General features: G+C 32.8%; 1 protein-coding gene across 1 annotated transcript in view; it reads right to left on the minus strand.

Annotated features, from left to right (window-relative positions):
- The window catches only part of LOC143228600 (delta(14)-sterol reductase TM7SF2-like), a 49,622-nt gene that overhangs the window by 7,324 nt on the left and 15,248 nt on the right, over window positions 1–27,050 (minus strand). Inside the window, exons 3-8 of the mRNA XM_076459825.1 lie at window positions 24,468–24,656; window positions 16,122–16,317; window positions 15,418–15,612; window positions 15,010–15,113; window positions 14,595–14,714; window positions 639–807 (exon numbers count right to left, since the gene is read on the minus strand). Coding sequence (XP_076315940.1) covers window positions 639–807; window positions 14,595–14,714; window positions 15,010–15,113; window positions 15,418–15,612; window positions 16,122–16,317; window positions 24,468–24,656 — 973 coding nt within the window. The remainder of the gene's footprint in view (window positions 1–638; window positions 808–14,594; window positions 14,715–15,009; window positions 15,114–15,417; window positions 15,613–16,121; window positions 16,318–24,467; window positions 24,657–27,050) is intronic.

Here is a 27,050-nt window from a genome sequence, read left to right on the forward strand (position 1 = left end):
TTATAATTTCGAAAGAGTCTCAATAGACAAAACAACTTTTTCTCAAACTCTTCTCCCGAAGATATTTTCACTCTTTGTAATTAATTCAAAATTCAAATAGCTACCTTAACTTTCTAGAATAAGTAATAATTGTATTACTTGCTTCTTAACTTTCTAAAAGTTAGGGTTAATTTCACAAATCACACTTTACCAATTGTTTATTAACATAATAGTTAAGTAATTTAATAATAGTGTTTTTATTATTATTTCTTTGATTTGTATTATTTTCACCTGTAGGAACTATTAACTCTAAGAGACAGACATTATTGAAAGAAAATTTCTTCCATTAACTCAATGCTGATAATTTCCAATGAAACATACATCTTTATTAAATGATACATTTTAGGAGCTTTATAGTTAGCATATAAAATATATCTTGGTCATGTTTCTAAACTATTTTTGACCTTATACAAAATTTCAAACTACTTTGCAGAAACACGTGCCTACCCTGACTTCTTCTTAAAAATAAATAATAAAAGTCTAAACCTACAATTTTTGAATGTATTTTATTATTTTCATACCATGTTCAGTGACACAAATTATTTTTCTAACCGAGAACACACACATATACAAACTTTAAAATGATCCCCAAGACTTACTATAAAGAGCAGATATTCCAAAAAGACAGTAACGTGAAACATACTGTCTGTAGTAGACCAAATACAACACTGGGATGCAGTAGAAGAATGGTATCAGGGTAAAAAAAACAATGATTAGCTGGTATCCAACTCGTTCATACTGAAAAACTGTTGAACTGAGAAAATATTCCTGAAAATCATGAACTTTTTATATTAATGATTTGAAATGGCATTTTCTAGCCTCTCTTAAAACTTTAAAGAGTCTAATGCATATATAAATATTAATAACACTAATATTGAATACCACCCATTTATGAAAGTTATAATTTTCCTATACTGAAAATGTATTTCCAACAGGTACTTCCCTCAGTTCACAAGATTGGCTATTCTATTCTAGATTAGATGTGAAAGAGAGCCAGTTGGTCTGGTCCAACTTCCATCATAACACTCAGATCAGGTAACAATGACCACAGCCAGTCTCCCTCAAAATGATAGGAAAGTAATCACTGCCCCATGAGTTACTGTCTACTCTCCAAGAAAAATGAGATAAAAGGGGAACAACAAGAGAGATGAATAGCAGTAAAAGGTTAACTTGAATGAAAACAGGTGAAAGAACCACTACTGAAGAGAGACAGGTCGTGATCTGAGAGCATAAGCTCCATTGAACAACCCCTCCCATCAATATAGCATCACCCCAAAGGCAACTGTGTCCATTAAGTCTCCCAAGATGAAAAAGGGAGGCAACTGTTCTAAAAGAGCATAAAGGTCTTACTTATCATCTGTTCAAGTGAAAGGTAGAGGGAATGAACAGCTATGGTACAAGGATATGAGGATAGCTACAGCCTCCAAAGGTGATTTAAGTGGCACATTAAGGTGGGCACGTGCTATTCAACCAGCAGTGCCAACTTTTCATGAACTCATCCATCACATAACCTGTTATTCTTATGTAAGGAAAACTGCTAAAAGGTGAGAGCATTGGCAAATTTCAGGAATGCTTCCTGTAAGGAGAGAAGCAGGATGCTAGGAACCTATTAAGGCCTTAACATCATCCAAATTAGGCAAGGTGAGAAATTAATTGAGTCCCTCTCACAAAACCTGAAGAACCCAAACATCAGTGGTAAAAGGCTGCAAATTAAGCTCTCACCAGGCCCAAACCCACCAAGTAATCATCAGGACTGTTGGTATAGTGTATTGTTGAGAAAGATGACAAATAATAGCACCTCAAGGACGAGGGAAAGGTAAGGGCTGGGAAGTAGAAGGACTGGAAACCAGAAGTGGCACCACACTCAGCTCTGACTGAGATAAATAGGTTACCAGATGTGAAAGTGTATGTAGACTGTTTCTGGGCAGATGTCACCTGACACTCCAAAGACTCTAGGATTGTATCAAAAATGGAATGTCTTAAAAACAGAGCCACGTGCAAATTTTGGAGATAAGGAGCAGGTAAATGGGTTTGAGATAAGACAGCATCATGACATAAGTGTTCCAATAATGGATAAACTGTGTTTACAAAGCCAGAAGATGACAAATGAGCCAATATGGAGATAAGGAGGAAGATAATGTCCCTAGAAAATCCCTCAGAATTTATGTGAAGAACCTCAGACAGGAGATGGAGAAAGATACCATAAAAGAGTCATGAGGGTAAGACAGAAGTGATACAATTGGGAATGGCAGTTTTGGGACTCACCTCCAAAATGGGTAAAACTGAATCCAACAGTTGTTAGTCATAATATGGGCAGTTAGCCCTATGATATTCAAGGTAGATGAGGCATACTGATATCATCACCCACCTGAGTGGTGAATTTTACAGCATGAACCTAAATGTCAGGGAATGGGGAGAACCAAATAGGGTTGGGAAGTATAATCATGCAGTAATGAAGGATGTGGACCATAAGATAAAGAAGCATGGGATAAAACATCAAATACATGAAAATTTTCCATATAAACCGTGGAAGGCCAAACAGAATCCTCTGTAAAGTTTTGGGAAGGCACAGCAAAATCAAAAAATGGAAACAGGCAATCAAAGTCCTCATCAGCCTGACCAGTAAGTTGGTCAATGTCTGGAGATAAATGTTGACCCATACAACATTCAATCTCCATGCGAATAAATGTATATAAATCTTCCAACAAGTCAACAGCACGTGATTCCTGTGGGTAAAGCACGTATCAAATGTAAGACTTTCAAAATGGTGACATTAACTTTAGAATTCATGTTGTATCAATAGATAAAAGCATTTGAAGGAATAAAAATAAGGGTGACTAGAATAAGGGTAATTGAACCTTACTGCTTTAAGAAAAACTGAGTATATTAAACTAAATTACTGTGAAAATGAATTGAATCTAAAACACTAACCAAGATGAAAAAGAAAGACTTCAGAGTCCAAATGCTGCCAAACAAGAAGTAATATTTTGATAGAGGTGCATGGAAGGAGTTACATGACAGAACTATACTCCTATTGATTGAGAAGTGATGCATGACAATTTACATAAGACACACATTGAAATAATTTGATTCAAAAAGGGGAGAGCGTGTGTGGAAGGTCTGTATCATGAATAATAAAAACGTTTGCATACAGAGGGCAGTAATGAACAAGAACAGAACAGCTTATTTTGTGTGCAGAAAGAAGTACCATATTCGAAACTAGTACACGAGTAATACTTATCTAAATAAATTCTAATTCGTCAAACTAACTTTTATATATATTATACGTCTTTTAATCCTGGAATATTAAACAAATTAACTTCTAAATAACATCACAGACCAATATAATGTTGACTGAATAAAAAGTAGAAGTCATTATAATGACAAATTCTACAGATAGATTTTCAAAGTTAATGATTCCATTTTTAAAGAGGAAGTAACTACAAAATATGAATTCTTTAATAATACAAGTTTCACAAAAGGTTTAAAAGTTCAGCATACTCCATTACTATGACCAAAGGCTTATCAAAAGTATCCAAAAAATAATATTAAATCTTGATATTAGGTAAGTTTTATTTATAAGTGGTTATTATAAAAAATATGTAGCTGTTAAAGTTTAGATAAACTCTAGTCTGGTTCTCTATATAAGAAGATGCTGGTAGTTTATTTTACCTTTAAATTCAAAATAAGTATTTGTAATCACTTTTAGTTGTATAAAGATTTTAAAAATTATACAAAGTTATTTAAATCATAAAATTAATTCTACCCAACTATTTCAAATTCAACATGCAAGGTAGTTATAGACATTTTAAGCAATCTGTAGACTGAACCGTGTGATATATTGGTTATAAATGAAAAATACATTCTACTGCTACTGTTTCCTGAGAAAAACATTTGTGCAAACCACTGTAGCAACTATTCTATGTTGCCATTATCACTTACACACCCATACTGACAATATCATTGGATATTACATCACATGAGCTCTGAATGGGAATTAATCAAACATATGTTACAAGACATCCTTCGATTGAAAAAAATGGCTCCTGGGTTATGGCAAAACACCTGCATCTTCAGAACAAATGCTACAATAAATAATCAGCAGGGAAGCCTGAAGGCCAATAATTTTCTAATCAATGTGCTGGCATAAACAGTTATGCTTAGCTTACTGCTTGCATTGTTCTACCAGTGCTGTGTACAAAACTCTGCATTAGTAACACAGTAATTTTCATGGTACAGCTACACCAAAATGATCTGAAGTTATTTTTCTCTGCAGTAACTTTTTTTTGCTATTAACTGAATAATGATTGTTTCCCACCATGCTTTAGAACATATCACTCAAACTTGGTGCCATTTCCTGAAATCAGTCCCAAATTCCACAAGGATAAACCTAGTAGATTCAGAGTTATACTTATCAGATTAACAGTAGAACTCGGGGAAACTAAAAAATTGGGGAAAAAGTGTGTTTTTGTATATCATTAATGTGATGAAATTCTAAAAATTATGAAACAAAAATCTGCCTTTTGTTTCATATTATGGTATTCACAATTTTGACTATTTATCTTTTCACATAGTTTACTTTTAAATCTAAATACACATAAATTTGGGTGTAAGGTATTTTTCACATTTCATCTGAATAATTACTGAAACCTCCTAAATAAATATCAAACATTAAAATTCAACAAATAATTAAAATCAATGTTTTATACTTACGTGCTATAAAAACTTTACTGATGATGCTAAATGGCTTCCATTTTAAAACCACGCTCCCCATCAATGTTTTGATTTTCTCTATGTCATCTTCAGGAGTTATTTGAAGGATAATACTTTAACTTTCAAATAACTTCTTAAGATGATGCTGAAGTTGTTAAAACTATGTACTTGTTGAACATGCTTTTAAAGTGAAAGTCACTGACAAGTTTTATAAAACATAAAATTGTATCAATATAAAACATTGATCTTTAAATAATAAACAAATATCAATCATTCATATTTATCAAAATATTCTCTGAGATAGAACTTTTTCTCTACCATAACACTAACGTTTCAGTTTTGTTTTTAAGTTTTATTGCTTGACTTGTATAACATACAGTTTATCATCTCTGAAAAGCTACACTTGAGAGTGAGAAGGCATTGACAGACTCCAACAGTCTTATATTCTGCATGTGTGAAATATTCAACTTTTGTATGCTCAGCTACATAAGCCTTGTCAAATTTTCTCTAAGTTCTTCAGTGAAATAAAAAAATGTGTGCACATTTCAAATATTCAATTAACTATAATTTAATAGTCTGATGTGGTCAAGTAGGTGTGGTGCTTGACTTGCAATCTGTGAGTAATGGGTTCAAATCTCCATACCATCAAACATGCTCCCCTTTTTGGCTGTAGGAGCATTATAATGCCACAAATAATCCCACTATTCATTGGTAAAAGAGTAGCCCAAGAGTTGGCAAGGGGTTATGATGACTAGTTGCCTTCAATATCTAGTTTCTCATTGCTAAATTAGGGACAACTAGCACAGAGAGCTCTCGTGTAATTTTACTCAAAATTTATAACAAAACAAACAAACTATAATTTATTTGGTTTTCTAACTTAGCTATAACTAGGTTAAAGAAAACTGTTAAATGCTACAAGCACCAACTTCTAATAAACTAACATCTCTTATTGTCAAATTCAAAAGGTCTATTGCAAACTTCAAACAGAAGTTATAATTTTTCTAAACTGAAGATATATTTCCAATAGGTATTTAACTTCTACTCAAATAAATAGCTATTCTCATTCAGTGCTTCCCTTTATTTGCAGAATTTTTCTTCACCAACCACAAATCTCTTTATTCCTATATACATCTTAGTTCACATGATTTAACTGATTCATGCAACAAATCACCACCAGTAGATGTTCCACATGCACATGACTCCTGATTTCTTCTGTACTATTCTATCTAATTATTACTTTATGTTTAGGCAGAAAACTAAGCATCAATAGACAGTGGGAAAGGAAGGGTGGGTGGAAGTACATACCTGTCAAGAATACATACATTCAGTGTAAGAAAATTAATAGCTACTGACAAAGTGCCTTACTTTTGCTCACATACACAGCTAAAATTTCACACTAAATATACAGAGGAACCAGAACAAGAGAGAAGCACTCTCTGAGAGGGTCTGAAGTGAAGCATTTGCAGCATTTCTGGGCATTTCAAATGCTTAAAGTATTGAGCAATTATGTGCAACATGGAGAAAAGTGATACATGCTCACAAAAGCATAAAAAGTGGTTATATAATAATAACTGACTAAGAAGAGAGACATGTTGAGAAATGTTTGTGTTTGTACCATTTCCAAAATGATGCTTTTAGGTCACAAGAAGGTTCAAGAACAAGAAGGTTCAAGAATGCCTTATTATAATAGAAACATAAAATTAGAACATTATCTATAGACTGGTGCCACTGCAGCAGTTAGAAAGTTACGTTGTTTACTTTATCATGCTTAAAAGTTGCCAAGAAGTGAATAAGTCAGAATTTTGATATAGTATCCACATCATAAATGTGTGTACGGATACAAGTGAGAAGGCTGCCAATTTACTAACTTTATCTGCAATCAATGAACAAATGGTGTTAGTTCTGATTTTGAGAATTATGAAACGATCAAAGCGAAATAACCAATTACTTATCAGATCTACTTGCAGGTAGTTGTGTACACTACTTGGAAAATCGAAAAAATACCAGAAGGGTTTAATATAAAAATCCATGTTTGAGACTGAAAAATCATTCAGAAGATGAGTTAAGCAGTCAAGAAGAATCTGCAAGAGTCAAGGAAAAACTACAGTAAAGAAAAAGAGTCAAGCACTCGCCAGTCATCACAGCAGTTATTCTAGAAAGATTCAGCCAGATAAAAAATGACTACCCTTGTGATGAAGCAACCCAGAGTGTCTCACCTAAACTCTCTGTAAGTGACATATTGCCATCTTCCATAGCATTGAGTAGCATAGTTAACAAGTGGTCAACTCAATTTAGTAATGACAGTAGAAATATAATTCAGGAATGTTTGTTAATTATGTCAAAAGAATTTTGTTAGTTTAATCCAAGTTATTCTATGAATTGATTGTAACAGAGAATGCTGTGAAAAGTACATTAGAAGTGTTTTACTGTTTTGAATCTTAGTTTCAAATTCAGAGTCTTTACTTTAACTGTAAACTTCCTCAAGTTAGTGCTTATGAGTTCTACTCACCACTGCAATCCTCACGTAATATAAATAAATTGTGACTGGTAGTAATAACTAAACTTCAATGGCTACCCTCTTGGACTGCCTGTCTGTTACAGAAGGGCATCCTCCAAGAGGGAATCCTCAAAGAAGATGATACTTAGAAGACCACACCACTTAAGTACTAATATGCTCTTTGCCAAAATATAATAAAAGTCAGAATGAGTCGGTTGGAGAAAACTGATGTGCACATATCACTATGGTTAAAAGAATGGATGTGCCTCAAAGTGTAAAATGGCTAGTCAAACCATATACAGCACCTACATCCAAAACTCTACCACAAGGGAACAATATCCAAGCAGGGGTAGAAAAAGGATCATACCTCTTCCACCTCAAGTTCAGCCAAATGGAGGGAGAATTTTCACCACTAATTGGTGAACAAGTTACATGTGACCAGAATGAAGTACAGATATATCTTTCTCAAATCAAACATACCAAAACAACCCTAAACACAGTACCATCCTTGATATAAAGACATTGAGGTGAGTGCAACAGGAGGACGTGGACCCATGGTGATCCACAATACAAGGAAGTGTACCCAAGATGAATTGAGTAAGTGAACAAGGATACCCCAAACATGATGATTTATGTTGATCAGTTCATCTCCAAATCCAAAACTCATCTGTCAAGAACCAACATCCAGGTGGGGGAAGAATGAGAGATACCAATCATGTATACATCAGAAGAACACTACCTTCTTACTCTCAAATGAATAGATGCATTAATTTTATATTGTATATTTCACTATCACTATTTCACTGTCAACCACCCCAGCAACTTGGAATAGGAAAATGGTAAGGATTATTTTATGCCACTGAAATAAATGGGGGGAATGCAATGAAGAGTCCAGAAGAACATTCACACTGAATACCATATAATTGATGACCACAACAAATTATATTGAAAAGCAGGCCAATTCTGATTTACTTAATCTAAATAATGGTAGGAATAGGCTGTTATCCCTTTTGTTTACCCATAAAGTTCATGGTCTAAAACAGGTGTATTTCAGAAGAAAATATATTGCAAGGAATAGCATACAAGCAATCTTGTGGAACACCCCATCTCTAGTATATCAGAAAACAGTGTGCATATAATGGCCATGGAAGAAAAATAAAATTTATATGGCCTTTCAGTACAGACTTGAATACCAAACTAAGTAAATGAAGGAACAAGATGGATAAGGTATGGGTAGCAAAACTTTTATGGTACCAGGGAAAGGGAAAGATGTGGAATAAGGCTGTCTGGTAACCCACAATTGAAGAGATTGAAAACCCCTGATAAAATAACCAAGTATTCCATAATAACAGGAACAGTGGGATGAACAGGGGAGACCCCTTGCTCACAGAACAACAGGTTGAAGATGTTCCACTTACATAGAGAACCTCCATGGAAGAAGATCAAACAAAATGTGTCAACAATGAAGCCACTCATGTAATAAACCAGATTTTCTTGCCGAGGACTAAATGAAAACCTGGCAGAAATATGAAGGACAGGAATGGTTGGATGAACTACCCAGTACTGAGGCTGCTTCAGAAAGGATGGAGTGTTAGAAGAGACAATTGATGGAGCATAATGGATATGAAGCAGCCATGAAAACCATGGTTGAGAATAGTAATAAGCTTGCAATTAGAATAACTTGAAATATAGTTGAGGGGATGATTGGAAACACCCCGGGGAGGTGTTGGATAGAATGATAAAGCAATTTGTCTATCTGATCATGATAAATGTATTAACAGCCAGATAAAGTAAAGAAGTACAAAGCATTACAGATAAAAACTGAGGTAACTTGGTATTGAGTATAGTGCCAAATAATTTGTACAAACAATATGCAACCAGGTTGAAAGCCCCAGGACATGACATACAAGGAGGTTAATACCTTTTGTGTGGGCTCAAAAGAGGAGATCCAAACATTCAAGACCAAAGGGAAAAAAAATTGATGCCTCCCTGGTGACTGATAAATGCCACAATCATAAAATTGTCTGACGATCATAACCAGATAACTGTGGACAAGAGGAGTACAGTAATCCAAAGCTTGCTAGACAGCAAACAGCTCCAGGATACTAATATGGTAAAGATTTTCTGTCACATATCGTAGACTTAAAGCAACTTGGTCCTCAACATCCTTCAGCCATGAAAAAATGTAAATTCAGAAGAGTGGGAAAAAGCAGAACCTATGCCAAGGTGTGAGCCTTGTCCAACCACCAATGCAGATCGTTGAAAGAGGAAGGATAAACAGTAAGAGGAAAATGCAAGGGATCTAGCACAAGGTTCCAATGATTTTGAAGAGTCCACTGAAAGAACTTTACATAAGCATGATCAATGAGGATAAGTACACTATAGAAGACCACATCCCAGAAGAGATAGCACCTTGCAAGCAGTAAGAGCACTGATGACTACCAGCTCTACTGAACAGAGTCAAGAAGGAGAAAGTTGGGCCCAACTGAAATGAGTGTTGAACAAAACACCCAAATAGATAAAATATTGGGTAGGAGCAAAGAAGAATTTCTCCAACTTCATCAACAAACCAATTCATGCTGCTTCTGAAAGAAGCAGATTCCAAATCAAACAGACCTAACAGACGTTAATTGTCCATGAAATGTTGCAATTGCAGCCTTCAAATGTGCATAAGATACACAAAAACCTTGACCAAATGACAAAATTCACACAGGAATGTAGTAAGCTCATAACTGATAAACCACTCTGTGACAAACAAATCAAAAGTAGTGTCTTGATTATCTTGATATGAAAATATGGAGATAAGCATTCAAGATGTCAACCTTGGTCATCCATAAATCTAAGAGTAAGAAATAACTCCATGATGAAATGAGGCAACATCAAGAAGCAATTGTGGGTTATGTTAAACTCATCATTGAAGAAAATGACAAGAAAATTCCCTTGAAGATGGAACAGGTAAGAGTTGGGAAGCAGTAATATAGGTAAACAGACATAGAGAATTGTCAAGGTTCTGTATGAGACAAGCAATCAACCAACAAATGAAGAGTTGACTGCTGTCTCAAGGATTACACCCAAGATTCGACAATTAATTGATAAGGAGCAAGGTGTAAGTTCCAAGGATAAGAAGATAAATGGACTCTCTCAAAATGATCTAAATAACAGATGAACCACTTTTGCAAAGAAAGAAGGTAATTAGGGCATAAATATCCCCAAAGAATCCTCAGGATCATGGTGGATTGCCTTGGAGAGAAGGTGGATGATAGATGGTTGTTTGGCATTTATTGGCACAAAGCAACTAGGCCATTTGAACCAAACAACTGGTTAAAAAAAAAGCTTAAATGTAAAAATGAATCAAAGTGAAAACTAAAGAAAGTTCAAAAGGTAGGTAAAAAAACTTAAATAAAATTAAAAAGGCCAATAGCCCAGATGGTATACAAGTACCATAGGATAGATGTGAGAGTACAACAAAAGCGAGAACGACTGCGCATGGGTCAATTGAACAGAATAAACAGGATATGCTCATCAAACAGGACTTGATTCCAAAGTGTTGGGAATTCAGGAATGGAAAATCATCCTAATGGCAGGCCAAAGTAAATTGTTCTGCAGCCTGTGGAGGGTGAGGCATGCTCACACCATCATGTAACTTAAATCCAAAATGTTAGCCTGAACTGATATTGACCAGGAGAGGGTGAAAATAAAATATACTGAGAGAAAGCAGTATCACGTAACAAGGAAAGTAGAGGATTATACGAGATTGATGAAATGGATAAAACAAAACATATTTATGTAATCATGTCCAAATTTGTTGTATTATGCCTAATGGAAACCACAGGGGAAGGCACAGAAATCTCAGGCGAAGGAAAAAAAAGGCTTTCAAAGTTGTTATTGCCCTGAATAGGTTCAACTTGTTCAGAAGGAAGTTTGGCAATATAAGGAGAAAGTTCATTCAAACAATAATCAATCTTTTGACGAATAATTGCCAATACTTCCAAAATTGAGTTACCCCTACCTGAAGGGTTAGCAAATGTGATGGTAGAAAGTGCAACATTCAAACAGTAACATTTATTTTGAAATTATAATGTAAACCAATCATAGCTGTGTTTGTAAAGAAAGTAAAATGTGAAAAATTAACTTCTGAAAAAGGGTTTTAAAAGTGAAATAATATCACAACAAAATATTTAAAGAGAAATTAGGGGTTGTAAACTAGAAATAAATGCTAGAAAAATTCAAATTTGAATTGAAAGAGCCCTAAAGAAACTGTCTCAACACAAGCAATGCCAAACTGGAAATGATAGTTGGGTATATTATCACAAAAAGAATTACCAGTCATGTGTGTGTGAGGTACATCTATTGGTGGAAAGTTGTCGCACTATAATTTACACGTATGAATCACTTAAACCATGTGAACCAAGAGGGTACATAAGATTATAAAGACTTGTAACATGCAAAATAAATTTTGCAAATAGAGGGCAGCACTGAACAAGAATAGCTATGTATGTGAATGGAAGTAAAGAACATTGTCGGAAAATAATCTCTATTAATTATAAACATGGATGTTAAAAAAGAGTATGTAGTTGTGAAAACCACCATGAAAGTTAAAAATAGATGAGCAGAGCTTCTGCCATAATTTGGCAAAGTTTATAGATATCCTATTAATTACACAAATTAGGATGTTGACACTGTGTATTTGGCTTTGGATCTATTTATAGATTGTGTCTGCATAGCTTATGCAGTGTAGATGCCATACTTTTGAAGTTATACAAATTAAAAAGGGAGATCTTCTCACTTGCATGTTGCTGAAATGAGAGTTTTAAACTATTTTCTTTTGAAAAAAAATTAAAACTGAGTTAACAAACAAATCTACATTATAACCTACATTCTGACACTACTTTTATTGGCATACATTGACAATAAAGTTTAGGGTTAATAAATTGTGTGCTGCCTACGTGAGTTTGGTTATCTTAAAGCAAAGCCACAATGGGCAATCTGCTATGTCCACCATTGGACATCAAATTCTTGATTTTAGCATTGTAAATCAGTAGACTTAACAATGTTCAACTGCAGAATGAGAGAGAAAGAATCATTTATTTCACTGTTGTTAGTTGATCATTTTAATGCTGAGTTTATTGCAAATATTTTAGATTTTATTTTTAGTAAAATAATTAACTCATAATTAAGAAATTATACATAAAGATGTTTTTTCTTACAACATAAATGTTTTAGTCCAAAGTTGTGAAATTTTATGTTGATTCAAAATATCCAAATATAAACAATTGGTTAATGTGTGACATTTGTTGTAGTGAAGAGATCAAAACGTACTGAAAAATTTATCCAACTACCATTAAGAATAAGACTTTTTTAAAAATATAAATTCTATTAACCCTTTCATGAGGAATTCGTGTATAATACACAACCTTGTACTTATCATGTGACTATCATGTATAAATGCTATAGCTCTAAAAATAATTAATATAGCTTCATGAAACTTAATAAGTTTTTTGTATACACAAAGGAAAACTATTTTTAATTACTTATTTATACTAAATACTTGTCCATAAATATCTGGAGTCAGTGATTAAAAATACTTTTCTACATCTTGAAAACTTTCAAACTTCATTTGTATAATCTCTGAAACCTCTTAAATAAATATCATTCTTTTTCCCAGAAACTTCATGTCTTATCTATTACCTTTTCTACCATAACTCTATACAGGGTTGGTCAATTGCACTGACCTTGCTACTACCATATATGGTTAGGAAATAAATCTGAATTACCCCTTTTTATCTTTAAAATGATTAAATTACAACAAGATTGGTTCAGCTTGGTTTGAATTTTGCACAAAACTGTACAAGGACTACATGTTCGAGCCATCACTGATTTAAAAGTGAGAGACTAGAGGAAAGACAGTTAGTCAACACCACCCACCATCAATTCTTGGGCTACTCTTTTACCAATGAATAGTGGGATTGACCATTGCATCATAACACCCCCCATGGCTGAAAGGGGGAGCATGCTTAGCAAAGGAGATACAAACCTACAGACTGTGAGTCAAGCACCCTAACCACAAGGTCGTGCTAAGTTTTGCAACAGTTGTTTATCTCAAACAAGTTATCTACGTGTACTTACTTTTATCACTTTATTGATTTTTGAACTGTATCTAACTAAATATCTCACCACACAAGTAGTAAATCATTGAGCAAACATGTGGTTCAAGTTTCCATATTATATAAAGTAAAGCACAAGCTGCTTGCAAGCATACCTCTTGAAGAATTTTTAATTTTTCATTATCTTACCTGATCTAATCTAATAAATTTCTAATTTTTACAATTTAGTTACTTTTATAATAATAAACAAAAAATACACGTGAAATGTACTTATCTGGGATCTTTTGTGTGTTTTTTTGCCGTTGACTGTCAATGAAATTTAAACCTATTTTGGGCTATCTGTTGTGTCCATTGTAGTAGTGGTACTAATGGTACTACTCCTATAAATAATTCTTTATCTGTGTAAATAATACATCTAAGACACAGAATATTACATGCAAAAATCAAACAATGTCCTATAGTTACTATAAACTTTCTGGATCCTTTAATATTCAACTGAGCTTATAGATGTGATTTCAGTGGAAAAATATTTGAAATTGAATAAGAATATAAGTAATTCTTGTACATAAAACAGTAGAAAAAGTCATTTGATAGATTAACACTTTGGCTTTTTACTGTTTATAAAGTGCAGTTAGTCCTCAGGTGGCTTTGCACGAAATTCAAAAACAAACAAACGAACTGTTTATAAATAATATAGTACAAAACATGAGAGGGAACTATTGGCAACTTGTAAAAGGGAGGATGTGATAGGTGGGTGTGGCAAGTGGGTCTTTATTTTACAGTTTATAGTTCCATTAGTAAGATTGAAAACTATGAGTTTATGTTCTGCATGTGTAATACCTATATCATAAGTTAAGTTTCTAAAATGGTTGTAAATAAATTAGAAAAAAAGGGAAGTCCCAGAGAGCAAATGTCACAATTATCATAATAAGGGGAATTGTGGAGTTTGTTTTTTTTTCTTAAAAATTACGAATTAAATCTTGTATTAAAATTTGATTTACTAACTGCAGTTTTATGCTAAGTTTATTTGTATGTATTGATAATAAAGTAGTTAAACACATTTTTTTTTTAATGTGACTAAATGTAAATGCACTAATAATTATGAAGAAAAACGTTAAACCATCAAAATACAGAATGGTGTATTTTGTCTACCTACAGTCTTATATAGCATATGTCATAAGTTTAGTCACTCTCTTTACAAAAAACTATATTTAATGCAATACTAACACACAAAAACTTACAGCATTCCAAAGATAATTTATAATATAGATTAGTTGAAAAACTGCAGTCAAAGCAAGGGGGTAGTTAATACAACCTTTGTCCACAAAAGTTCTGAAAACCAAACAGACATCTATCACAGCCTGAAATTAGAAAACGTTAAGATACGAAAATGAATATCAACTTATAATAATAAATAATATTAATATTGCAAGTTATTTACAAACTATATATACATGTATATGTATATGAATATCAACTTATAATAATAAATAATATTAATATTGCAAGTTATTTACAAACTATATATACATGTATATAATCATTCCAAAACTTTTTAGATCTTGTTAATATGCTGCTTTTTGAACACATTCTAACATTTACATAACAGAGAAAGGAAAAACTGACTAAAATTAAATATTATACAAACATGCTTACCCAAGAAATCATACCAACATTCAAAATAAATAGTTTGATGTGAAACACCTTTCCAATTTGAGGCTGGACTTCTCTTCCAACAAAGAAATCATAAGGTGGGCATCCTGACAGTAATCAAGATATATTTCAGCTTCGAAAAGGTCAAAATATATTCCTTTTATTATACTTCTAAGTTACTATAAAATCAATAGTAAAATGTATTTTATATAACTACAACTTTACCGACTACTGGTTAAAATCAGTCTTACAAATTGAATTTATATCTTAACCTCTCTCCTGTTCCCACACACAGTATATACAGAGATAAAAAATTATATTAAGGGTTATATAATATGAGGAATTGGGAGGGGCCATACAAAAAATGATTTAAAAGTAAAATAATTTTGAATGTAGTAAGTTAGGACTTACCAGATGTAGCTTTAGGATTGATGTTATCGGTTGGAGCATAGAATGATTTGAAATACAACCAAACAGAAAACACAAATGAGAAAAGAACTGAAGCAACTATCAGATGAATGAAATGGGAGTATACAAATGTCAGTGGAAAGTTAATATATTTCAAAAGAAAGAGCACCAGAAGACTCATGATCAATTCAGCAAAACCTAAAAACAAACAAAATATTATATATATATATGTTCACACACACATGTATAGTGGAAATTTATTTTTATCCATTCAGCTAAACAAGATACAGACTTTAAGGGCCTATTCTGTACCATTCACTGATATTAAATTTGATTTTTTTACCATGTTTCTATTACATCAGTTCTTCCCAATCTATGTAAGAACCATTTTTTTTCATTTACAAACGTTAGGATAAAAAAAAAGATCTATGACAAATTTACATAATGACTCAGGGAATTTATGATTCTCAATAAATTTAGGAAAATAAAATATATTCACAATTTGTAAAATACATACAAATCTAAATCTGTGTGTGTATTTAAAAATCTTCCTTTTTTAAAATGTATTCTCCATAAACTAATAGCTATTTTCATTATATTTATCATAATCACATGACAAAAAAGTAAGGATGTCAAAAAACAAAATTTTAAAGTTTTTTGTAAATACAATACAAAAATTAGAAAAAAAACTATTTTTGAGAAAGTACCATTGATGCGATACTTCAAAACGTGCGTCTTTTTCTTCCCTGAATCTGGAAATCCTTCAACCATATTTCCAAAAGGAAGGCAAAATACAATTGCTTGAAACAAAATCCAGATCATGTAGATGAATACCGATTTTCTGTTAATATAAGCAGAAAACTTTCGAGGCAGAGGGGGAGGAATTAGCACTGTACAATAGTCCTAGAGATAAATATATATACATGTATTAAAGCACACTTATTATTTAAAGATACGTTTTCAACATATACCAATAAATAAATACTTAAGTTTAAAAGGAGTAACAGAACCATTTTACCATTAATTAGAACAAAAAATATTTTAGTTGAACAGAAAACATAATTATACACCATCTATAGTCATGCATGTTTGTTTGGTTTGGAATTTTGCACAAAGTTACTCGAGGGCTATCTGTGCTAGCCGTTCCTAATTTAGCAGTGTAAGACTAAAGGGAAGGCAGCTAGTCATCACCACCCACCGCCAACTCTTGAGCTACTCTTTTACCAACGAATAGTGGGATTGACCGTCACATTATTATGCCCCCATGGCTGAAAGGGCGAGCATGTTTGGCGCGATCGGGATGCGAACCCGCGACCCTCAGATTACGAGTCGCACGCCTTAACACGCTTGACCATGCCGGGCCCTATTGTCATGCAAAAACGTTAGGACACCCTATGAAAGCCTGTGTATTTTTGTAACATTTTTGGATATATAGATATTTAATCTCAATTTTAACAATACTGAGAGATTATAGGAATATAACTTAACAATTATAACTGAAGAAAAGACTTTTCACGATCTTCTGTAAATGTAATTCTACAAAAATGCATATTCAGAGGAAAAGTTGGGACACCCTACCCTCTAATAGCTAGTGTTACCCCCTTTGGCTGAAATAACTGCAGTGAGATGTTTCTTGTAGCCATCTACTAGTCTCTGACATTCAATGGGATTAAGATCTGGGCTTTGTCTCAGCCATTCCAGAACTCTCCATTTCTTAGTTTTCAGCCAGTCCTTGGTGGATTTACTGGTATGTTTTGGATTATTGTCGTGTTGCAGGGTCCAGTTCTGCTTCAGCTTTAATTTTCATACAGATGGTCTCACATGATCCTCAAACACCCTCTGATACACAGTAGAATTCATGTTCAATTCTATGATTGTGAGCTGTCCAAGTCCTGCTGCAGCAAAGCAGCCCCAAACAATGACACTTCCACCTCCATGCTTCACAGTTGGTATAAGGTTCTTTTCCTGGAATGCTGTATTTGGTTTATGCCAAACATGTCCACTGTTATGGTGTCCAAATAATTCAATTTTGGACTCATCTGTCCAAAGAACATTATTCCAGAAGGCCTGGTCTTTGTCTACATTCTCTCTGGCTAACTTCAGCCCAGCCTTGATGTTTCTCTTAGAGAGCAAAGGTTTCCTCCTTGCACACCTCCCATGCAAGTTAAATTTGTGTAGTCTCTTTCTGCTTGTAGAGGCATGCACTTTTACATCAACAGTAGCCAGAGCCTGCTGTAGGTCCTGTGATGACATGTTAGGGTGTTTGGAGACCTCTTTTAGCATCTTGCAGTGTGCTCTAGGGGTGAACTTGCTTGGACGACCAGACTTGGGCATGTTGGCAGTTGTTTTGAAAGCCTTCCACTTGTTGACTATTTTCCAGATAGTGGAATGGCTGATTTCAAAATCTTTTGGGATCTTTTTAAATCCCTTACCAGACTCATAAGCTGCTACAGTTTTCTTTCTGAAGGCCTCAGAAAGCTCTTTTGCTCTCACCATGGTGCTCACTCTCACTTCAACAGTCAGGAGCAAACCAAACTAAACATCTGAGGTTTAAATAGGGCAAGCCTCATTCAAAATGCTGAGTAACGATCTTCTAATCATGTGCACCTGGTGTGAGTTGAGCCATTTTAAGTGGGAATAAATGTGGGGGTGTCCTAACTTTTTCTTCAGTTAGAATATGCATTTTTGTAGAATTACATTTACAGAAGATCTTGAAAAGTCTTTTCTTCAGTTTTAATTGTTTAGTTGTATTCGTATAATCTCTCAGTATTGTTAAAATTGAGATTAAATATCTGTATGTCCAAAAATGTTACAAAAATACACAGGCTTTCATCGGGTGCCCTAACTTTTTCACATGACTGTATGTACCAAAGTAATAATAAAGACTGGTTCAAAGTATCCACATGTGAAAATATTCAGTATAAATCTTTAAAGTCTAAATTTCTTGATTGTTTTGTATCATTCTACTGGCCAATGGAAACAGAAACCATGGAAAAATTAATCAAGGTTATCTAAGAAGATTGAAATACTGTTCTGTACTTTATTTTAATTGAATTTTTAATACCCACACCAGCCAACCTGGGATATACGAATACAAGGTTCTCTACACTTTCCTAACATAACATACATCTGATAATTAAATTTATGATTTTTTTTAAAACTGAAACTCTGCTTTACACAAATACCAGATGAAAACAAGAGTTAAATACAGAACTGTCTAAAAATCAAAGGGCGACTTATTTTGAAAACCATACAAATGGTTAACTGAACATATATGTTATTGCTATTTGTGCCTATACATCATTCTGTCTATTGTAGCTAATGACATCATAATCTTTAAATCATCAGCTACATCACGATTTTAAGACAAAAGTAATTACATATTTTCTACAGAACAAACTTTATTGTCTAATACTTTGAAAATAATACCATTTAAAAATATAGAATAAATGTTTATACTTTAAATTCTATTCCTCAAACAGAATACAAGTATCCCAACTGTAACTAAATGTTACATCATGCTTAGGTTTAAAAAGGAAAAAAATACTGATTTGGGATTTTCATTATTGACAATATGACAAGCATTTAAATGAACTAAATCCCAAAAATTTAAAACACAGTATTTACACAACCAAACAACTGTTAGATGTTTCCTCATCTCAGGAAATTTGTTTTTACTATGAAGCTTCTATACAAGTAAAGTAAAAATTCAGTAAAAGCCAAAATTAATAAAAATCTGGCTAATAAAAGTTACAAGAAACTCAAACCCACTGAGAAGGTTGATTATTGACTCCAACAGCCTTGAAAGAACTGAATCCTCTTGATGAGGAGGATCAGTGGGTGGCAACATTTCAGGTAAATTCTGTAGGCAATCTTTAGGTCTGCTGATATTAAGATGGTTAGAAAGTATAACACAATGATGCAGACCTCACTGAGAACTTGAGGTTGTAATTAAGGTCTTGCCAATATATGGCTATTGTATAGGGCTCCTTTTATTGGTTGAAAGTGTGCTTCTTGAATATTATTCCCTAAATTTAATGTTTAATTAAGTATCTACTAAACTGAATAATTAATTCATAATAAAATAAAAGCAACTATTACACAAAACAAGCTGTTATTTGAAAAATTAAAACATTTCAACCCATTTTACCAGGCCATCATTACACAAGAGTTACATTAAAAAAATAGTTGAATTCAAAGAACATTACAAACTTATAACATTGAAGACAAGTGTGCAAATCGTGATAAATTAACTTTTTAAAATCAAAACACATCTTCATGTTTTTTTTTAACATCTCAAAGAAGTAAAACATTTTATCACTAAAACAATGTTGAAATCATCTGAGGAGAACAAGAAATTAATACAAAATAGCTGAAGTACCACTTACACTTATTTCAAACTTACTAAAATAAATATGCAGAAGTCTCTCTTTATTTACATAAATATTTTATATACCTCGTTTTACTAAAAAGCTAATTTAATTCTACCTGCAAATTTGTCCTTGTGAACACAAGTCTGTATTACTCTTTCAAAATTCAACTGCCTTTGAACATAGTTGTCAATTGATAATGACTCGATACTATGAGTTAAAATGATATTAATAAATAACAATATGCCTACTGTAAAAGTTGATTTTATTGTGTTTTCAATTAATTTCATTAAACTTTCTTGATATCCTTATGCTTAAGACTTTGAAATACATAACATTCTACAGTAGACAATGTGTTTTGAAGTTCGTAACATTTGTAGATTTTTCAACACTCATTTTCATATGCTCACTCTCCTTTCCAGTAATGAACCATATTACTGCATTGTCATATGATATCTGTTTGTTGTTAAACACAAAGCTACACAATAGGTTATACGAGGTCTGTTAAAAAAATACGCGGACTGACGTCATAAAACAAAATGTACTTTATTTAGAAGTTACAGGTCTGGGACCCTTCAAGTTACTCTCCTCCCCAACGCACACACTTATCCCAACGGTGTTTCCACTTGTTGAAACAGTCCTGGTACGCTTCTTTTGTAATGTCCTCCAGCTCCTTCGTCGCATTTGCCTTAATCTCGGGAATCGTCTCAAATCTTCTTCCTTTCAATGGTCTTTTGAGTTTGGGGAACAATAAAAAATCGCAAGGAGCAAGGTCAGGTGAGTAGGGGGGGGTGGGGACAAACAGTGTTCGAGTGTTTGGCCAAAAACTCACGAGTTCTGAGGGCTGAATTTCGCAGCAACGCGGTGCATCTTCAATTTTTCGGTCAAAATCTCGTAACAAGATCCAAATGATATCCCACACTCTTCAGCAAGCTCCCTGACAGTCAGACGTCGATTTGCCCGCACCATGGTGTTGATTTGTCGACGTGTGGGTCGTCAGCGACGTGGAAGGACGTCCAGGACGCTCATCATCTTCAATGGACTGTCGACCATCCTTAAAACGTTCATGCCACTTGAAACATGCCGTACGATTCATAGCAACATCACCGTAAGCCGTGTTAAGCATAGCAAAAGTTTCAGTCGCAGATTTTCCAAGTTTAACACAAAATTTCACAGCAAGTCGTCGCTCCTTCAGGTCATTCATTCTGAAATCCGCCAAACGAAAAAATCGAACTTCACTTAAAACCGCGTAGCTAATACACAGATGAAGATATCTGCAATCGGGAAATGGCGTCGTAATCAGCTGATCTGTGCGAACCTAGCGACACCAAGCGGATTTCCCTGGAACCAACTGGAGCCGCGCAATTCAAACAGTCCATGTATTTTTTGAACAGCCCTCGTATATGCTCTGTTAAATGCAGGTATTGAAACCCAATTTTTGCCTTTATAACCACTAAAACTTACAGCTGAGCCACAGTGTAGCTTACCCATGGTAACCAAATACTGTGTTGAAACTCATGTTACAAGGAAGGTAAAGGTACAATTATGGAAACAGCATAAGCAGCTGTTGAATTTAATGCCACATTAAACTAGTGAGAGCTTTTGTTTGACAAATCAATCATATTATAACAATTGTCCAGATGAGCTACAAGTTAGAGATTTACTTAATAGTGTGTAGAAGTGTTTTACAATTGTTTTATGTTGCATTTGTTGGTAATATGCATATTTGAATAACACATTACATATGGACAAATCCTGTTGTAAAATGCGATGTTATTTAACAAGCTTGCTTCTCAAATGTCAAATATTAAAACAATATTTTCTGATTTGTATACATGTACAAAAAGATGCAAAATATTTAAATGCTTTCACAAAAACCCATATTTCTGATATTTATAAAATAATTGCACATATTAACAATATCATCTATTCTTTTAGAGCATACTATATTTTTTCATACATGCATTAATATCTGGCAGTAATCCTCATCCATCAAGAGCTCTAAGCAATGACTTTAGTGATTTTATTTAATTTTTCTTATAATAAATTAAAACAAAATTATTTATAAATTATTTTATACGATAATTATAGTTATTTTGGATAAAAATGTAAGTTCAAGTATGAAACAAAAACAATGTAGATTTGTTTTATCTTTGAATTATGCCAGACTTTACCAAAATAATCAAGCTGTCATTTTAATGTTGACATCTTTCAAATCTTTCCTACATAAATATGTACATGACACAATAGCCCCAGGGTACTACATGTTTCTTCCATAATTGCTGACTTGGGGACCATTTCATCACTTTCTGCAAATATCACAAGTTTTTACAACTTACATACAAAATTTAATTAAACTACTTTATTATCATGGTCTAAGAATCAAACTTGCATCAAAAATTGCTAATAATAAAAATTTTAGCACTATATAAATTTGAAGCTCTTAATCTCATGGAGAAATATTTAAAAAAATCAATTTCTTCTAGTATAAAAACTATGATGTTGCTCTCTGTGTCTTCCCTCTTCTATACGTTATTTACTGCCCCTCCTAGAAGTAAAAGGTTTACTATAAATTACTAATTATAATATTGTTAGTACTCAGGTAAAACAAAACTTTTATGGCCTTCAATCTTATTTGATTACAGAGCCATAAATTAGAAAATCAGACCCCTCTTTCCACTTTCATCTGTCACAGCCTATATAACTTGCTCTTAGTTCTCTCTGACACATATTATTATTTGTAGCCAACATGAAGCCATAGTTTTAGTCTATCAAATGATGTTTGTTTCATATACAGAAAATTGTCCATTCTACTTCCAGTTCAAATTTTATTCCCATGTGAAACATCAGTAAGTTAGTTAGATTTTTAACAGTTCTTATTACATAGTTAGAAAGCCAGAAAAATGATCATCCTCAAAAGACATTACCTGTTTTTTTATGTTATTATTCTGAGGACATTAAGTTATATAAAGTTAGATTGGGTAAACAAAAGAAAAAAAAAAATTTTCACAAGTATGCTTGTGAGCAGTTTGAGTACCCCTTGCCTTACATGATTCAATGGGGTAATATGAGTTACACATCTGCCACGTGATTTACAACTTCTGTGGTAAGATTATCGGTTACAATACAATTTAAGTAAAAACAGGTGTATACTATTAACAGTTTCAAGTTATTGAAGATAAGCAAACGTGGTTTCATGTTACAAATTGAAGTCGTTTTAGAAAGAGAAAAAGGGTAATTTAGTTTTATTGCACATTTTTTGTATGGTGGATACAAAGTTGGTCAAACTGATCAATCTTGTAATAGATTTGAGGTTGAGAATACAAAAAATATAAAGTTTCACTTTTAAAAAAAAACTTTTGAAATATACTCAGAATGTTGTAGAGATTACGCAAATAAAATTTAACAATTTTTAGAAAAAGGAGAGTATTTTCAATCTGAACAAAAATATCACTTTGACTCCATAAATTCACAGGGGAATTTTTTTGTGAAAATACTTCATTAAAAATTTGGATTTTTGTTTGTCTACAAAAGACTTTTAATGCTTACTGAAAGCTTGCAACATCTTGCAAAGATACACCAAACATAATAAGTTAGAATATGAAAACTAGAATGGTAAATTTGAGGTCACGAACTAGGGCAATTTGACCAAACTTGTGGCAAGTGTGTTAAACTCAAGTTTCTAAAATGAAAACTTGTACTATGAAATCAGCCTATCTCCAAATAGTAACTCGTTAATAAATATTAGATTTAGTCTGTGGTAAAATAATCTTCTAAAACCTAGTTTTATGAAGATGAAATGAAGCATTATCCAGAATCCCTATGTTCTGGTTAAGCAGTTACATACTGTTTACATAAGCTATCAAGACTGCCTATGTAATCCATGATAATTACCAGCAAATAAGAAGACAAATCAAGATAAAACAATTTTTATGTATAAAATATGCATATTAATGTAATAAATGTGCTAAACTTAACTTGTATGCAATTCTCTAGTGTAATGACAATTTATTCTTTTTACAATCCATAACTCAGAAGTATCAATGAACCCCATAAAATTAACTGACTTCTCCAAGTTTTGTCTGTAAAATGAAATTCCCTGATGTTTTCTAGGCCAGAAGTGCCAAATATAATGTTCACTGACTTTCCAACATGTACCTAACTCATGAAAACTGTAAAAAAAATATAAAATATAACAAAATAAGAAATTAATAATGCAAACTCAGTTTAAAGTGTTTGGATATAGATATACATATAAATATTCTATACAATAGCAAAAATAATGAAATAAAATTTAGTTTTATCGATCTACCTGAATAGCTTCTATCACAATATGTCCCTAACTTACATAAAGAGGAAATAATTAGGTATGATGGCATTTTAATACACATGTAAGTTGCACTTTAGACAAGTTAGAAGGTTTTATAAATAAAGTGGAAAAAGAAAGAAGGTGTTTTGTTAATATAAAAACATTTCACAAAACTATGATTAAAGTCTCAACTTAGTTATCATAACTTCATATAAAACAAATGTTTCCTTAAGAGAAACAGAACAGCACACTGAAAGTGGCCATGTATAAAAATCCTGATAGTAAGGCCATCAATGACAACTAGATAAAAATAATTTTAGATGGTCTTGAAAAGAATTATAGGTAAACACACAAGAGGAAACACTTAATCTTACTTCAGTACATGTCAGATGAATGAGTACACACAAAGCAGGAACCAATATCATCTGGAAAAATGCACCTGTACATCCATATATACACGTTTGAAATTTATTTATGGCCATTTTTTCCTTTTGTTCCCCACTTTTATCATCAGACTTCTTGAATTTTGAAGTATCAGCAGTCTCTAAATCTTTTGAAGTTACCTATAAAATATGGATGAAACGTTTTACAGAAAACTTCTGTAATTCTTGTTGTTATACAACACAAAAAGAATTTATTAAATAAATATATTTGTATATTTATAAAATATAAATTTTTATAATCATTACTTTTATTAGTTCTAAGTATTATACAAAAATAACAAAATTAGCCTGATCACAAACCACACATCTCACTGTACTTTTGTCAACATGTGACAGCACTATCATTTATTTTTTAATACATACACATGTACCTGCAATTTGTACTTTTTTAACATTGTTGATACTTATTTCTTTGTTTTATAAATACATTTCTACATAGATAAATACCTTAAGCCATAAGAAAAATCAAAATTCCCAATACTGGTCCCAATTTTGGAATTTTGGCTTCCACTTTATTTTAAATTAAAAACTAATTGAAGAGGAATTTTCAAGATATATATTTCATTTCATAGGGCCATAACAGATTTTTCATCATATTGGTTTTGTCCATCTAAACAATTTTTCAAGAGATACTTTTGTATTTAATGGTGACTCACTTATGATCTTATGTCTATCTTTTCAAATAAACTGGTAATTAGAAAAAACATCATTTCATCAACAACTGGACTGAACATGTGTACATCTACCTGGCTTCAAGTTAATCCTTTAAAGTACTTTAGTATGTTAATTAAGTTTAATGAGAATACCACCATAAAGGTGCCCTATCCAAAAACACCTTGAAAGAAACAACCTTAAAATCTAATACTTTAATCATTTTTAGTCATTGTGTATGCAAAACTTTGAAATCTATATTGTACAAAACAATTGTCAACACAAAATAAAATATACCTGATAGCTAGATAAAAACAAAACACCAACAAAAACACCAGCTAAAGGTTTACAGTTAAGGCTAACTGTAGCTTACAGAACTCATTATGCAGACATAGAGGGCAATGAGGCCTAAGCAAAATCTACCTTCATCAAATGAAGAAAAATTGCAAGTGATATCCAAATGAAGGTTCACCACAAATATTACAATCATGAATAATATCAGTATACAATGGCAAGAATGTGTGGCAGTCTCAATGCTGAGAATGTGTTAGTGCTTTGACCCACATAATAAAGACAAGTTGCATAAAAACAGAAAATTCAGTAATACAATAAATAGTTACCAAAAAAACATCACAGCAATGAGAACAGTAAAACTGTCAACAACAACCAAAAAATAAAATCTATTTAGGGTGGAAAGGAAGAGTAGGTACCATCTTTTTGTTGCAATGAATAATGTAGAGTGTTTTAGGCGACATATTGTATGCAAGTATACAAATGATAGTTGGATATCTTGAGCCACATGCTTTATTGACAACGCAAGTTCAAACTTAACAAGAAAAACATAATATTTCAAAGGTAAGTCCATCCATCTGATTCAAATGCATCAATTTCAGCTCCAAGAAATTCAAAATAAAAACCTTCTTTCACTAAACTCAGCAACAAAAACACAAACAGGTTCAATCTTCTTGCTACTATCTTCAATATCCTCAAGTTCAATAGAATATAACTTACATTTTACAAATGTTGCCAGTCCTTCACTCCTGCTGTTCCTATTAAAACCTATAACCAGGCATTTCAAAGAAATTTACCATCAAAATCACCTACATCTAACCAAGTTTCAGTTATTCAAAATCCCCATTCGAAATAGTGATCTAAAATCATTATTTATTTCTTACATTTCTAGCATTACAACATAAAAAACTTAACTAAACCTTAAAACCATTACTGTAATTTGTTCCTACACTATACTTTATTTTTCTGTATTTTTATCTTGACCTCCATCGTGTTTATAGTCCTAGTTTAAAGACTTCCTTACAGCTGAATTAACAGCCCTACAAACAATCCATTGACTACCCTATTTAATTTAAACCATCCATTTAAAGCATTTTGGGTATTTAAAATGTTTTGAATATTAAGTAATTCTGAAAAAAGTGAAGTATATACACAAGGATATAAAAACAGCAATGCTTTTTAGAAGGAGAACGTGTTAAGACACTGTCTGCTGGAATGTTTATACTGCTATGAGGTGACACTGCCTGAGTTCAGAAAGGGATATGAGAAACCATGAATGCCTCATTAGCAAGACGGATCTGTAGAATTCCTTAACAGCTTGGAGGTGTCATTGCATGGGCGTAAACAGTGACTGAATAGTGACTATCAAGTATGATAGTCTTCAGTCAATAAGTGAGTAGTTTTGTTTTTGCTTCTGGATATTTCATCATGATTGCAAGAAATTTAAATGGCCAATTAAGTTTTGGAACTACTTGAGAGTAGTTGTATATACTGTTTGGCAGATTGCATGAACACTAAGGAAAAATCAAATAAAACCCATGTAACAAGCATAAAATCAGTTCTCCTGCACTG

The sequence above is a fragment of the Tachypleus tridentatus genome, chromosome 10 (assembly GCF_004210375.1).
Source record: "Tachypleus tridentatus isolate NWPU-2018 chromosome 10, ASM421037v1, whole genome shotgun sequence".
NCBI classification, from domain to species: Eukaryota; Metazoa; Arthropoda; class Merostomata; order Xiphosura; family Limulidae; genus Tachypleus; species Tachypleus tridentatus.